Source organism: Plectropomus leopardus, chromosome 4, assembly GCF_008729295.1.
Source record: "Plectropomus leopardus isolate mb chromosome 4, YSFRI_Pleo_2.0, whole genome shotgun sequence".
Lineage (NCBI taxonomy): Eukaryota > Metazoa > Chordata > Actinopteri > Perciformes > Serranidae > Plectropomus > Plectropomus leopardus.
Genome location: NC_056466.1, coordinates 28,704,033 through 28,720,926, shown reverse-complemented (window position 1 = coordinate 28,720,926; position 16,894 = coordinate 28,704,033). Strand labels below are relative to the sequence as shown.

Here is a 16,894-nt window from a genome sequence, read left to right as displayed (position 1 = left end):
CTTTTGTAATTGTATTCTTCTTTTTTTTTTACTTTTTATTTTCAATTTTCATTTTTTAATCATTTTAATAATAATAGAAATGAATAGATAATAATCATTATTTTAAAAAATAATAATAGCAGTTTAAATATAATATTATTAAAAATAAATAGATAAAAAAACACATACAAATATCAACAGTATAAATAAATGAATGAAACAGTAATAATAATAATGATAATAATTCACAAAATTTTGTCAATGTATTTCTTGAAATTAAAAACATTGCAAAGAGTCTCGCTTGCAGGACGAGTGTGGATGGGCGAGTGAGTCTCTTTACAATATACGATCTTTGCTCACCCTCACAGCTGAAAGGGGCGTGTCTCGCGCCCTCTAGCGCCCGCTGATGGTGTCATAACAGTCAAGATTAGCTCGCTGCCTGAGCTGAGCTCTGCTGCAGGAGCTACACTGACAGACAGACTGACTGAACCCCGCAGGACTGATAAAGTAAACACACTTTGGCAGTATCCCGGATTTCTCTCACGGTTTGTACAGCCCTCTTTAACGGCGTAACGTTACCGTCTGCTCGGAACCAGCGTAAACCGGAGCTGACATGCAAACGTAGCCGTTAGCAAGCGAACCAGGCCGAGCGGAGCTGGCTGGCTGTACCCTTCATCCCGACAGGAAGCATAAATGTTTCACACACGACAGATTACCGAGTTTGTCGACGCTGGAGAGGATGCGCAAGGACGTGAGGATATTGTTGGTGGGAGAGCGTAAGTAAAGATACAAATTACTTACAGTACGGTGGTCTGCAGCGTCAGCCTTTAATGTGCAGCCTGCACTGATGCTACCAGCCGAGCATGTGATGCTGAGACCACAGCACTGTCAGTCCTTTGGTTTAACCTCAGACTTCAGATCTCTCTTATTGTGTGAAATGTTCTGTGTTACTCTGTTTTAAACAGGTTGTCTGTGATGAGTTATTGCTGCATAACCTGGCCAGGACACACATGAAAAAATCAAATAAATAATAGAGGTTTACCGATATTGTTTTTTCATGGTCAATACCAATACCGACTGTTCATAATGAGACTGATAATCAATAATTGGAAGTGATATGCATTTATAATGAAAACTATAAATCTTTCCGTCAGTATTTAGAGTTTGGAACATATCAAACTCCAAAACAAAACTTTATTGAAATGCTTTTAGCAAATGTTTAATGAAAGCTGTAACATTCAGCATCATATACAGCAAGTTTCCAGCATAAAAAAAAGAAAAAGTCAAGTGACAATTTCAGTAAAGACTTTAGTCCTTCCCATTCTGACACTTTCTTTGCACTTTTTTGATTAATTTTCTCTTTGATCATCAAAATAAAATGCTAATACAGATAATAGGCAAAATGCCAAATATTGGCCCCAGTAATTGGCCGGACCAATAATCTGTAGACCCCTAATGAATTAAAAATACCCTCCATCTGCTGTAACTTTTGTAAAAACAGTAGGTGACCTTGTTATTTTCTTTTCCCATTGCACTACTAACTATAGCTATTTCATTACATGATGCACATAGACCAGAAAAATGTTGCTAATTTGAACTTCATGTTGACCTATGGAAGAACTACATAAGCTGGTTGTCCTATGTTTTCCTAAACAGGTGAATGAAATCAACACAGTCCACAGAGATACTCTTTTATCAGCAGTATTATTATTTTACAGCAGAGCCAAAGAAAAATATAGTATTTTTTATAGGGATGGGAATACATTGATACAGCATAGTATTGTAATATTTTGCATTGCATTGTTGTATCATACATGGATGCCAAGTATCAATTATTTTATGATATGAGTTATTAATATTGCAAATACAAATAAAACTTTTGGTAACCTATTAAATGATAAAAATCCATTGCCTTTTTTTTTTTAGTCCAGTATCTACATTTTGCTGCAATAGAAATAATGTGAGATGAACAGACTGAAAACTACTGTAATACCTACTATTGCAATTCTCAGCATATAGCAAAACATTTGAAATCACATTAATATTGTTTGGGATAAAATTGACAGCTTTTCCTGTGAATTTTTTTTTTTCTTAAAAAAATTTTGTAACACCATTAACAGAACAGTTATATGGCTGAGTAAAAGAAAAGGAAGATGTAGAAGACCAGTAATTTCATAACAGAGCCAGGATGAAAGCTGCAATTCATAGCTCGTACACACACCCATAGAAAATATGTTTGTGATGTCCATCATGTGAAGTCTGCGCCCCAGTCACATGGCCTGAAAAGCTTGTACAGCTCAGTGACAGTTATTTTCCTTATAAATTAATAAATGATGTCCCAGCTGTTTAAATATTAATATGAATTGTAGCAAGTGTGCGAGCAAATGTTTGGTGGACTGTTTGCTAAGATCTACCGAACAATCGGTCTCATTTGACCTCTCCTCTTTCTTCCTTCTTCGGCAGCCAAAGTGGGGAAGACATCTCTCATCATGTCCCTGGTCAGCGAGGAGTTCCCAAATGTGGTATGGATACATTATAATTAAATCAGATGTTGGAAACCTTGATGATGCCTCTCCATATATATCTTTTGACACCATTGATTTAACTGTATTATTGAATACTGTGTTATTTGTGTTCATCCTAGGTTCCCTACCGAGCTGAGGAAATCACCATACCTGCAGATGTGACACCAGAGAGAGTTCCTACACACATTGTGGACTACTCAGGTACAATATGCTCATGAGTGTTTTTTTAGATTTACATAGTTATGTCATCTCTTTTTTTCTGCCTGGCCAATTAAGAAAGTAGCACCTTTTTTAGAACCGGTTTTAACCAGGGGTGAGCGGATTGATACCAAAATATTGATACTACAGGTGCACCCTTTTTGTTTTAAAGATTAATTCTAGCATCAGTAGGATCAATACCAAGTATGAGATCGGTTTCTTTCTTCCTTGTTGTACCCATTTGTATTTGATGAGAAAAAGTGTCTCCATTGTCCTGAAGACATCTCGTGCGTGTACTCTTTGCTTCTCTTTGCTGTGTGCACTTACATACAGTTGCACACACAAAGCTCATATGAAAGTACTACATAAGCTGCTATTAATAATTTAAAAATGGTATCTGTATTGATCTTTGCAAATTCTGGGCCTGTTTTACTTGGCACTGAATCAAAACCAAATTTTATGGTATTGCCCAACCCTAGATTTAACTGCAATGCACTTGTCGTTCCCCTACAGAGGCCGAGCAGACAGATGAGCAGTTGTTTCAGGAGATATCCAAGGTCAGTCGGTACATCAATGCTCTCCTGTTAACGTAGAGAGAAGTGCTGAGTCAAGGTAAAAGGCTAATGGGCGTCTGTGTTGGTCTCATAGGCAAATGTGATTTGCATCGTCTACTCTGTCAACAACAAGAAGTCCATAGAAAAGGTGAGCTCTCTCTGCAGCTAACATTTCCATAATTTGTTTGTAAAACAGTTATAACAGTAACATTTGTGAAGCTGTGATGCTCGTGAATTAGAAGTTGCCTCTCAAAAGAGTGATGATCTTCTGCATTTTTATCTTTTCCATAGGTGACGAGTCACTGGATCCCCCTCATAACTGAGAACACAGACAAGGACAGCAGGTGCGAACTTGTGTAAAAATAGTTGAGAGTTTTCTTTGTCAGCTCAGTTTCGGACAATGAAATATGGGTCAAATAAGGTGCCTGTTTCTCCATTTCTCTTGGAGCACAGCAGGCTCCTAATGCACAATCAGCCCAATAAAAAGTCTTGCATAATAGCATTTTCTGTAGCAAGAGGCCAATCATGGAATTGTTCTACTAGTTTTTTAAAGTTATGACCTACAGTCACAGGGTGGAAAATGTCTCACAAATGCTTCTCTGTTAGCAGGGCGTCGCTGTGGAAATGCAGCTTTCCACATGAGCAGATTGACGCCTTTGTATTGTGAAATGAGTCACTGCTTGTGTGTGAGGGGAAAAAATACATAAAAAGAAAAGTACTCTTCTGCTTAAGACAAAATGTTACCCTTGTCAAATGTTTTTATTAGCATTGATACAATGCTCTGTGTGTGTTTTTGTCACTCTGTCCAGGGTTCCTCTGATCCTGGTGGGGAACAAGTCGGACCTGGTGGAACACAGCAGCATGGAGACCATACTGCCCATCATGAACCGGCACAGTGAGATAGAGACATGTGTCGAGGTGAGAGGGCGACGGCTCTGTTTACCGTTCCTGATGTGTGTGAATAGTACAACAATGAAGTTAAATCCTGTGAGAGTGATGATCTGTTAGGATCTGCCTGATGAGTACTTCCGTATTCAAGTAACGCAGTCCTAGTGCTATTGATTCAGACAACAGGCAGACACAGAGGTGTTGCTCAGTACGCAAGGTCAAAAGAGACTACAGCACAAATGGAAATCAATATCTTCTTCTGTCGTCATAAACAGAACAAAGAAAGGAGGAAGTTTTTTCAACAATAACTGTTGGATTGAAACTTTTCAGGGGCCAGGAGGAACAGGATTGTTTTAAGTTTAACAGTTAGCTATTTTTTTAGTTCATTGGCGGTGATTTGGAAGTTTTTATCAGCCCATTGAAGACGCTTAAAGGGACATTTCACCACAATTTCAAAAACACATTTATTTCCTCTTTCCTGTAGTGCTATTTGTCAGTCTAGATTGTTTTGATCTAAGTTGCCAAGTTTTAGAGATATCGGCTGTAGAGATGTCTGCCCTCTCTCCTATATAATGGAACTAGATGGCACTCGGCTTGTGGTGCTCAAAGCACCAAAAAAATCCACTTGAAAAAAAATTAACAGCAAAGCCCCTTTGCAGAAATCATGACATGGTAACCCAAGACTTGGCAACGCACACTAAATCAATCTAGACTGATAAATAGCACTACAGATAATAAAAAAAATACGTATTTTTGATTTTGGCATGGAATGTACCTTTTATATTCATGTAAAAACATTGCAATTTTTGTTTTGGAATTATTACAATTATGTTGTTTTTTTTACATAACAGAGAAACTGAATGTCTCCAGAAAAGACCCAAATTAATTATATGTTCTTGTCACTGACAGTGACATCTATAAGTAAAGCCCTTTATAACCTTTGCTCTGAAATGTCTATGTTTATGATCCTCACTATCAACCAAACTGAACATGTGATTCTCCCATACAGTATGTCTGTGTGTCACTTCTGTAATATTGATTTTTGAACTTGGTGAAATGCCAAACTGTGGAAGCCTGCAGCCTTCAGACAATCTTGTCAATTCTATTGATTGTTCTGAGTTCGTTTACATTAACCCTTGTTGACCCTTTTGTCAATACTGTGACCATTGGTGCACTTTTTTTAAACTTTGAGTGATAGACACTATTTGTTGCACATGCTTACCATTTATAGTGTTTACAGTGAGGAAGTCCAACAATTGTTCAAGAGGATTTGATACTTGACACCGGCCATGAACTTAACTCACTGTGTTCTATCAGACTGGTTAATTAAACCAGGCGTGTCGCTCAGACAGATCCTGTGTGTTAATACCTTGTCTGGCCCTGACTTACCTTCCACTCACACTGTACAGTACACCCACATACACACACACACACACACACACACACACACACACACACACACAGGCAGACACACAGACACACAGACAGCTACATAAACAGGGATGGCCCTACTTAGACCTGACACTGTATTTTCACAGGGTTGTAAAAGGCAAAGAGTATGCACAGAGCGTATTCAAAAATACTATATATGTATTTATACCAAAACTTTCCTCTTTCTTTTCTTGTTTGCTTTTTATAGTGTTCAGCAAAGAACCTGAAGAACATCTCAGAGCTGTTCTACTATGCTCAAAAGGCCGTCCTGCACCCCACAGGTCCTCTTTACTGTCCAGAAAGAAAAGACGTAAGAGCAGAAATATGCTGTTTGAGTTCAGCAGTCCTGTTTTTGTGATGCAGTGGTTGTCAGTTGATTTTAAATCAAGTGAATATATATATATGAATTTACATTTTACAGAGATTTAAAAATTACTATTTAAATGTAATAGTTGGTATGAGTCCACAACTCTCTATAAAAATGGAATGTGTCACTTTTGAGGTTTATACTTATTTTTAGCAGAAGGTGAATCACAAAATCAGTTATGTTAAAGTCACTTATTATTTTTCCTTTATGATTCCCAGATGAAGTCACTTTGTGTCAAAGCCCTGACTCGAATCTTCAAAGTGTCTGACCTTGACAATGACGGGATTCTCAATGACAACGAGCTCAACTTCTTTCAGGTAAGTCAGCTGATGACTGCTGTAGTTGACAAAGTTAACAGTGTATTTAACAAAAAGTACAATTTGCCCAGGACTTTTTTTGGGCTACTTTTGACAACAAAGATATTTTTGTCTGGCCGCCCACAGCGGACATGCTTCAACACCCCACTAGAGTCTCAAGCGTTGGAGGATGTAAAAAATGTGGTGAGGAAGAATTTGAGTGACGGAGTTTGTGACAATGGACTCACTCTGAAAGGTAGGAGTGGATGGACTGGCCTCGTACTCATGTTTATATACATATAAAGTAAAGCTGAACAATTAATCAAAATTTTTATTGAAATTGCAGTATGGGGGGATGCAATATCAACTTAATTTTTTAAAAAAGGCAAAATGTGTCACAACTTTCATTATAAATGAAGCATTTGTAGTGCTGCAGAGATGCCCAACCTACAAATCATATTCCAGACATAAGGGAACGTACAGACCCCAGTAAAAATCACATCATCATCATTTTTGATTTTTTTTCTGTGAAATTGAAATGCAAAAATTATCATACAAAAATTGTGAGTCATATAGCACAAAATAGCACATCTGTCAAAATTACCCCAATATTTTTTGCATCTTGTTCAGCCCTTACGTAATTCTCTTTTCACATAGTTCCTGACTGTGTTGTTTGGTATTTCTGTATTCCTCTGTAGGCTTCCTGTTCCTCCACACCTTGTTCATCCAGCGAGGTCGCCATGAAACGACGTGGACCGTGCTCAGGAGGTTTGGGTATGACGATGACCTGGAGTTAAATCAGGACTACCTCTTCCCTCCGTGAGTCTCCCGGTCTTAATTTTTTTTTAAACACGCACAACCAACTCCAAACTGTGTGCACACCTTCCCAAAAACCTTGTTATTTCCGTCACCATGTGAAGGAAAATGAGACTCGCACTTTTTGCACACTATTCCTTTTATAGAATAACACCCATGCCCTCCAGGATGCTGCAATGTTGTGATCACAACAATTAACACAAATTGAGCCAATCCTCATGAATTTTACACAACCTTGCAATTATGTCCTGCCACTGCAACTTCACAGCAGATCTGACAATTGAGCATGGATGAAATCATAGTTGTTTCCTGCAGTGTATTGATTCGCCTCTTCTTGCCCTGCTCTCTCTTTCTGTTCATCATGAGACTGCTGCTGTGGGAGTGTGAGCTCCATGCCTGGTAGACAGCCACTCACACAGTGACAGGGCTAACTGTTAGCATCAGGTGGTTAGCATTGCCCAGTGGTTATTAGCAGGGTGTAACAACAGAGATGAGCTGTTTCGGTGTCATTGTGAGATTGTTGGGACTGTTTAAGAGCTTGGTGTTGGATGTTAGCTGCTGCAGCCGTGATAGCTTGTGATAACTGGGCAGAGAAAGCAGAAGGAGAGTGGCACACAGAGATGTTGCTTCAGTGCTGTGTCGAATGGCAGCAATAGCCGATCGTCTGCAATCAGCTTTTAACTCCCAACCCCCCACCCTCACAAATAAACTCTAATTCTGTGGGAATCGCTGAATACTCATAATAATAGGCTCCAAATCCATGGCAGCTTCACATGTATAATTTAATTGCAATTTTCTCTTACCCCCACAATATCATAGCAAAAGATTGCTGTCAACATTTCAACATGCATCATAGTGTTTTAGAAAATCTGCCTTTAAATCTGGCATTGTAGGCCACACAACTCCCCAAAAACAGCCCAAAAATTCCTGGAGGGACTGAATATTGTATTTTCCTCAAACATTATGTTCCCTTGTTTGTTCAGTTTAAACAAACATAAAGGTGGAGCAGCAGCTGTCTTTCCCTTTTTGTGCATTTTCTAAGTTTGATCAAATCATCAGTGTTGTTGAGCCCTGAATTTAATACTAGATTCAGTACTTGATATAACACTGAGTGTGTAACATGTGTGGAGTTAAGATAAGTGTGTCATTATCTTTAGTTCTGCACAATGACTCTAACATTTACGTTGAAATATCCACTCTCTCTAGGTTGAAAGTTCCTCCAGGCTGCACCACAGAGCTCAACCACAATGCCTACCTCTTCCTCCAGAGCGTCTTTGACAAACATGACAAGGTACAACCCTATTCTGTATTTACTTTAGCTTCTGCCCTGGAGAGGCCTTTAAGGAAAGCTGCTCAGTGAAGGAACACCACACAAAACCAAAATACACTCCCAGAGCCAACGCTGACCACCTGCTGAGGCGTGATTTAACTTCTTGTACCAGAGTAAGGATTGACGGGAGAATTAGCTGAGAGGTTAGAATGAAAGTCAAAGAGTGAAAGTGGTAGCTTGCACTACGATCTGTTTCCAGTCGTAGTGATTTATGTCCAACTATGAATGGATGCATGCTTTTGATCTTTTGAATTTTATATGAAATATTTTCTGCTTTGAGCTACATTTTCCAAATTTTGCTGTAGTTCACCATCATGAACAGTAACCCGACCTTTGTGTGTTTCAGGATCGTGACTGTGCCTTGTCACCAGAGGAGACGAGGGACCTGTTTGATGTTTTTCCATACATGCCATGGGGTCCAGATGTCAATAACACAGTTTGCACTAATGACCAGGGCTGGATCACTTACCAGGGATATCTCTCCCAGTGGACGTAAGTGGCGATTAGTTAAAGGTTCTATATGCAACATTCAAGGCGTTAATATAGCAACAAAACTCTATTTGTTAATATAATATATAGTGAACTAATGGTGTCCCGAGTGGAGGATGAAGTCAGACTACCTCTGTGTGTGTTGTAATTTTAGCTTTCTGTTGTTAGTTGCGGTTGCTGGTCTGGCCGGGTGTGGGTTGCTTCTGCAATGACAATGTCGGGATATCAGCAGGAACCGCCGTATGAGCGCTGTGCAAAATGGCGGCGGATACACACATACATTAACATGCATGTACAGCGGGACCGGCTTACCACAACAAACCACAGAGAAGCTCAGATTACAACACACACGGAGGGAGCGTGATGTCGTTCTCTGCTCAAGATGCCATTATTCCCTGACATCTGTGAATAGAAAAAGAGTTAGCTCCTTTGTTAAAGCTCTGATTGTCATATAAAGAGCCTCACGTCACTATGTGTAGAATTTGAACGTTTCTAATTTTGGCACCCTCTAGTGGTATTATCAGAAAAGATGCTGTGGCTCACATGGCACTACTGAACTGAGAGGGTCTTAGTGATGGTGCAAATATACTGCCAATTGTTGCATTTGTCATCAGAGACAAAACCTGTGCCACCATTGGTTACTATACTAAATGAAACCCCAGGTAAATGTTTTTTGCCTTCAACTTACATGTGTTCAGGTTAACAACGTATCTGGATGTCCAGCGATGCCTGGAGTATTTGGGTTACCTTGGTTACTCAATAATTGCTGAGCAGGAGTCCCAAGCAGCAGGGATTACAGGTGAATTACACCATCACATCTTCTTTTCCATACTCACATTAAATAGATCTGTACATGTTAGAGTTAATCCCAGTGATGCTTATAAGGAGGACATTTTTATATGTAGTTATATACCTATACTTTCATACATTATAACATTTGAGTCAGCAGTATTATTCAGCAGCATGAGCTCATTGCTTGATACTTCATTGAACTTCTTCACTGCACAGTCATGCTGATTGTATTCACATCAGTAAAACTGCACCAACATTTGGACATTCGAAGCGACAGTTTAATCTGAATGTTGCCGTAGACATGTATAGAGTGGCAGTCTGATTTGATCCTCTGATGCCCGTGTGTGGTTTGCCCCCCGCAGTGACCAGAGATAAGAAGATTGACCTGCAGAAGAAGCAGACCCAGCGCAGCGTCTTCCGCTGTAATGTCTTTGGGGACATTGGCAGTGGCAAGAGTGGCTTCCTCCAAGCCTTCCTGGGTAGAAACCTCATGGTAAACAGAAATAAACATTAGTAAAGATGAACATACTTTGCCATCTCAGATGTTTCACAATGTCCTAGACACAGATTACACCTGTAAGCTATCAAAATCCCCTTTTCACCCTTCCATATAGGGAATTGTATCAGTTGGCAAGCTTTTTTCCCTTTGCTGCATGCAGTCACAGTTTACAGTCAGTTTTGTGTCCTGATCTGCTTTTACATGATGTTTTTTTTCTTTCCACTCAGCGCCAAAAATGGATTAGAGAGGAGCACAGATCCTACTATGCCATCAGCACAACCTATGTTTACGGCCAGGAGAAATACCTTCTTGTGAGTTTCAAAGACACCTCTACTATTTGAATTACTTTTTTTTTTCTTTTATTCACAACTTTTCCAGTACTAAAAACAAAAATAATTCCAATAACAGTTAAGAAATTCACCCATGTTTTTTTTTCGTATTATCTTCCATATAATATTATTATATTTCTAGTTTATTTTTCTACTTACCACTATTACACTAGGTTGTAACTGTGAATGATCATGGCTAGCCCAGCCTGAAGTTGACTCTGCTTACCAGGCTGTTTATTTAAGCTTCTTATCAGGTTCACCCAGTGCTTCTCTCCAGCAAGCATTTCTACATGCTTGACAATAGCATTCACATAGCGCTACTTGCTTATAACAGCACATTCAAAGTCTACTGTGTTTACAGAACATAACTGAAATATGTCTAGTTTCATGTGGTTGAGGTGTTACACCCAAACATTGAAGACGCCAATAACCAGCACTCGTTTTATCTCGATATATATACAATAATTAAACCACAATAGTTGAAATAGTTGGCTTCACTAGCCCTGTTTAAACACAGTGTTAAGTTTACTCAAGCACTCAACACATCAACTGCGCTCTTTTCTGTTGGCACTCCCTCTGTGCAGGCGTCACACAGTAAAACACCCTGCAGCAAAGTGACTGGAGCACAAATGCTGTGGTGACACTCCTGTGCGGTCCAATCTTTATAACCACTTGTGATGCTGCTACATCTGTAAAACTGCAGCATGTGCTCGTCTTTGTTAAAAAGCCTCAACGGAAGACACTGCTTTTTTTGCGATGAATGTCTCATATCCGCAGTAATCCATATCTATTGTGTATCTTAAAGCAGGCCACTACAGCTGTCCACAATGATACAGAGAACTATCTGTTGAAACTTAGCACCGTTCTCCTGTCTCTGCCCTCCTCTCCTCTCAGCTTCATGAAGTGTTCCCAGACTTTGACTACCTGTCTGATGCTGAGCTGGCCTGTGACATTGTTTGCCTGGTTTATGATGTCAGCAACCCTTACTCCTTTGAATACTGCGCCAAAGTCTTCAAGGTAAAACTGTCAAAAGAGAAATAACTTTGTAACTAGAGATGTTCCTAACGACTCATTTTTCAACAGGTAAAACTAAAAGTAAGAAAACTCTCAGAAAACAGTCAAATATGAGCACAGTTTATTCTATAAGGTGAAAAAATATTCATCATTTGAAATCATTCATCCCATTTTGATGAACAAATGAACAAATATTATTTAAATGCTGATTCAATGTGTGGTGCTTTAAAACATGCATTATTGGCATTGCACATTATCCTGCAAAACATAAAAACTCACAAAATAATTGTTAACAATTAACATGCATTAAGTGTGTATATAACATCCTTAGTCCATTCAAAAACACAGAAATACACACACACACACACACATATATATATATATACATCCAGGCTTCTCAGGATTTCCTGTGCACTCAACTAATGACAAGCCTAAGCCTAATCACCTCTCATTCAGCTGAGGGAGGAGACATCCAGCCAGTGCAAGTATGCCTTTGTGTTTGTTTAAGTGTGTGGTTTTGTGTGTGTGTATGCGTGTGGTAGTTGATCAGAGCCACTGGTTCGTCTTGCATGCTGATCCAAACTCCTCCCATTTTCAACTTTTATTTGGATGGTCGATTAATCTGCACATCCCTAATCTCAATCATGATTATTCACTGTCCTCTCTCTCCCTCATCAGCAATACTTCATGGACAGCAAGATTCCATGTATGATGATAGCGGCAAAGTCAGACCTGCCAGAGATCAAACAGATGTACGGCTGCACTCCTCTGGAGTTCTGCAGGAGGCACAAGATGCCACCTCCCCAGTCCTTCACCTGTAACACGGCAGCAGCACCCAGCAGAGACATCTACATCAAACTTACCACTATGGCCATGTACCCGTAAGTATGGAGACACTTGATCTAAATTGTTGTTAAACTTACACTTAATGACAGCTTTATGACAAAGACAGCATTTAAATGGATGCAAGTAAGGTCTGTTTGAAGTTGAAATCAGTATCACAGCCAGCCAGCTCCCATTTTAAGCCAAGGCAATGTCTGTATCGAATGAGTTTTACCATTATCTGTTTACTATTTTTTTTTTTTACACACATGGCCCAATTTTCTGGTTTAAAGTGTTCCAAAGTCCCAGCATAACACACCCTTCTTTACATGCTAGCTTATGAGATACACCCAGCTAAAATGTATGCACTGTAATACTGTCCTACAATGATAAATCATTCCTTCAGAAAGGTAATAATGTTCAGTTTATTTGTTAAAATGTTTGGAGAGGTGTTGAATCAGCTTCACGATCATTTTGGAGAGTTTAGTTTGTGTTGCTGTTGTTTGCATTGCAATATACAGAGAGGTGTTTCTGTTATTTAGCATCCCCTCATTGATAGAGCTACTTTTTTCTCAAAAACTAAACATTATGAATTTAATAATGACAGGATTTATTGCAGGATTGTTGTGTTTTACTGTATGAGTTTAAGCTGGGTGTACTAACAAACTGGCAACTGAGTGTAAGAAGCTAAAACACCTTTATTATCATGTCTCTTGTGGGTAAACCTACCACCTAATGAACAACTATGATGTCAGGATACGATAGTTAGTACAAATCACTCAGCAGAAGAAAACTCCTAAGTTTTGCTCCCAATAGGAAGAACTGTAGCTGCATTGCAATCAGGTAGCTCCTCCAAAAGATTACAGATGGTCTATGATGTGTAATTGCCTATATTTTCACATGATGCATTGACACATCCCTCTGGATCTATGAAAAATTGCACACACCAGCTAGTCCTTTAAAAGCAGATCCTCTTTTTTCTTATGACTTGATGTGTTGACGAAGTTTAGTCACTGAGTTCTTGTCTCTGCTGTTGAGCAGAGGGGGGTGCTTTCAATCTAAAGTTTTAATTTGTATTTCCTGTACGTTGTGAGATTCAATTCTGCAGGAGGTTCATAATTGGCAGGAAATTCTGTCTGAAACAGGTGGGATAGATGGGTCGCCACTGTTTTCTTTTGCAGTCCACCTCATTTATTATTCACAGTTTAGATTCAAAGTTCTACCGCGTGTAATGTCTGTGACTGTACTCCATGGCTCAGGATAAACCTGCTCCCTGTGGGGATGCTCCCACTTCTGTGCAAGTGTCAGTATCAGACAGACACGATGTACTTCAGTCTACATTAATGCACCTCACTGCACTCTGGACATGTTGCTTTCAAGTCTGATGCCACAGTGTTTTGCACTGTAGGTAAACGGGTTTCCCCGCTAAGCGGTAACGTTGATCTCTCCCAGAGGCTCACACTCCTGCAGTCAGTCAGATTGCAGTGTTGCTGTTAACACACAGTGCCTCTCTGCACATCACACTGTTACATCATTACATACAGCAGAGCAGCTCTTATTTAATCCACCAACTAGTCTGATGGGTTTCAGTTTAAACAAATATTTGTTACATCCTTCTGTGGGAGGAGAGTTTTTAATGCCTTGTCCCTGACAAAGTCATGCATAAAAGCCATAAAAAGCCATCTGTCTGTCCCATTTTAATGAATGCGATACCTCAAGAAAGCCTTGAAGGGATTTCTTCGAATTTGGCACAAATGCTCAGTTGGACTCAAGGATGAACTGATTTGATTTTGGTGGTTAACGGTCAAGGTCACTCTGACCTCACAAAACATGTTTTTTCATTAACTCAGGAATTCATACACTAATTATGACAAATTTCACCCAAATGTCTTAAATGATAAAATGATGATTTTTAATATCCAAAAGGTACGAGGCCAGCTTCACTCTGACATCATAATGTTCCGCAAAAACACTTTATTTTGGTCATGACATCGGGAATAGAGGAGGAGGCATTTGGTTTGATACTGAACTGGTGACACTGATCATGGGTTCCCACCTTGAAACTGTGCTGATTGTATAGATCCTCTGTGCTGCTGCATCCATGTTTTTACTGACATGGATGTAAGCTGTAAATGCAACTTGACAGGTCCAGGGAAGCATGTAACCACAGCGTGGTAATTCTACATTTGTTTGTTTTTTGTCAAAATGACTTTAATTCCCAGTTGGATTTACTGTTTGCAAGGCTTGTGATACACAGTTTCTGACAGGATCACATCATATCAAGTTTAAATTCACATAACGTTAGATTTTGCTCTTATAAACTTTGATAATCATATTGCATCTCATTTGGGATCTTATTTGAGTAAGATTTAACTGTTGTTTTTTTTTTTTATTTTAGTTCATGGATTTTTGCTCTCAGGCGATGAGCCACAAACCACTCTTGTCATTTTGATGGCATCTTTTAACTCTACCTTCCTTCCTCTTGGGTGTTTTATATGTAAAAAACGGTGTTGGTGTTTGTCTTCCCTGTATCTCTCCTCAGCCACGCCCGGCTGCGCTGTATGTGCACTTGTAACCGGTGCACCTTCTGCTTGTGTCAGAACTTCCTCAACTCTGAGCTGCTGCAGACGGTCAGGGCCAAACTCTACGCTGTTGTACTGAGAAGGTTCTTTTATTTTACCTTTTGCAACCCTCTCTTTACCTCTGATCACTTCACTTTGTCAGTGTCATCACCTCAAGCTTGTCCTGTTCATTTCTCCTATTGTTTTGCCTCTTTTTTTTTGCTAAGTTAATGTATTTTAAGGCACCGATTTTTCCAGAAATTGGAAAAGAATAAAGGAGTCACTAGCTCCTTTTTCGTTGTTTGATGCTGAGTCCTTTGAGTGTCATCTTACATCTCAGAAACTATTCTGATATCTTCATTGTCTGTCTACCTTTTGATATTGCTTGTGAGCTTCCTGCACTACAGTAGGATTGAAAGCATGTACTTTTCGGTTTGTCTCAGTGCCGTTGTCATTCGGTCGGCGTCAACTTGCTTGTTCTTGTCTTCCCTCCTGATGTCACTGAACCTCAGCCGTCTCATCTAACAGAGATGTCACAGCTCATTTCTTTTCTGGTTGTTTCATGTCATAACTATAATCCTGCATGTCTCTCATCTGTTTGACTGACTTTTTCTTTAGCATATCCACATTTCAAGGCTTCACCCCTGTTCTGTCATTTCATCCATATTTGCTTCAAGTTCACGTTATTCATTTTGCCGTATTCCCTCTCAGAAACACCTCGTCTCTTCATCTTTTTACTGTCCCTCCTTTCGTCCTGTCTCTGTATTCACCTCTCTCCTGGCCTGCTTCTCTCTGTTCAGCAGACATGTAAGCCAAGCGGACCTGAAGAGCTCGACCTTCTGGCTGAGAGCGAGTGTCGGGGCCACAGTGTTTGCAGTGCTGGGCTTCGCCATGTACAGAGTACTGCTCAAACCACGGTGATCCTCGGGCACCTGGGGCCAACCCTCTTTACTCCATGGTACACATAGAGCTATTTTGACCAGTCACTACATTTAGCTTACCTACTTGCATTTAGTAAATGAAAATCTATTTAAAGTCTCCCATGGTTGTGTATCTTAAAGGAACAGTTTAACCCAAAATCAAAAATACATATTTTTCCTCTTAACTGTTAGTGCTATTATCAGTTTAATTTTTTTTTGGTGTGAGTTGCAGAGTGTTGGAGGTATTGGCTGTAGAGATGTCTGCCTTCTTTTGAATATAATGGAACTAGATGGCGCTTGGCTTGTGGTGCTTAAAGCCCTCAAAATGTTTTTTTAATTGTTCCATTATATTGTATAGAAGGCAGACATCTCTATGGCTGATATCTCCAACACTCGGCAACTCATACCAAATGAGTCTAAATTTAAATAGCACTTTAAGTAAGAGAAAATAGTAATTTTGGGGTGAACCATCCCTTTAATGGGTTCCAATTGGAAAAAAATAAATATTTCACTAGGAAAGAAAAAAATGTATAAAAAGCTTAAATTAGGAAACATTCATTGCATTTTCATTCCACTGTGAATTTCTCTTCAAGAGAATAAAAGAGAAAAATGTTTAATTTTGTACCAAAATTGCTAATTTGCTTAATCTGTTTGTTTGCAAGGTCTTGCAAAGTAATATATTTATATTTATATGAAAAATTAGGGTAAACTGCTGCTGATCCGTAGTGAGTTACACGAGTGAGTTGCATATATAGCTATTTTTTTTGGTTGCTTGCTGATTGAAATGAACTTGGTGTCAGTTGCGAAAGGGATTGTGATATGTGAGGTTTGCAATAACATTGATGCTTTAGACTGAACAATATGTAAATAGTGTATATAATATAGTAGACTGTACATTTATTTGTCTTTGTCCAAAAAGATTCACACTCAAAATACTGAATGCAAAGGTGTTAATTAGCTCAACATCCTGGTCATGAACTCACACAAACATTAACATCTGTTATTCACTTTGACGGATTGGTTTGCCTGTCAGGGCCTAAAACTTGGATGCGCGCTTTTTTTTTTTTAAATGTTTGTACATCTG

General features: G+C 39.2%; 1 protein-coding gene across 1 annotated transcript; it reads left to right on the top strand.

Moving 5' to 3' along the window:
• The first annotated feature begins 672 nt into the window (after positions 1-672).
• On the top strand, positions 673-16,003 carry rhot1b (ras homolog family member T1). Its single transcript, XM_042484981.1, has 20 exons — positions 673-755; positions 2,443-2,501; positions 2,624-2,705; positions 3,216-3,259; positions 3,351-3,404; positions 3,548-3,600; positions 4,066-4,174; positions 5,784-5,885; positions 6,161-6,259; positions 6,386-6,494; positions 6,937-7,057; positions 8,261-8,345; positions 8,731-8,876; positions 9,572-9,672; positions 10,028-10,158; positions 10,392-10,475; positions 11,388-11,510; positions 12,186-12,388; positions 14,872-14,994; positions 15,691-16,003. Exons 1-20 carry the CDS (start codon positions 719-721, stop codon positions 15,809-15,811), a joined length of 1,986 nt encoding a protein of 661 aa, XP_042340915.1. The 5' UTR covers positions 673-718; the 3' UTR covers positions 15,812-16,003.
• Positions 16,004-16,894: the final 891 nt, after the last annotated feature.

What these genes read in the sequence shown, in the direction of transcription:
- rhot1b (XM_042484981.1), top strand. Translation starts at nt 719, where the DNA reads ATGCGCAAGGACGTGAGGATATTGTTGGTGGGAGAGC. An exon ending in GATATTGTTGGTGGGAGAGC is followed by an intron (nt 756 to 2,442) that starts GTAAGTAAAGAT and finishes CTTCTTCGGCAG; the next exon opens with CCAAAGTGGGGAAGACATCT. An exon ending in ACCACTATGGCCATGTACCC is followed by an intron (nt 12,389 to 14,871) that starts GTAAGTATGGAG and finishes ATCTCTCCTCAG; the next exon opens with CCACGCCCGGCTGCGCTGTA.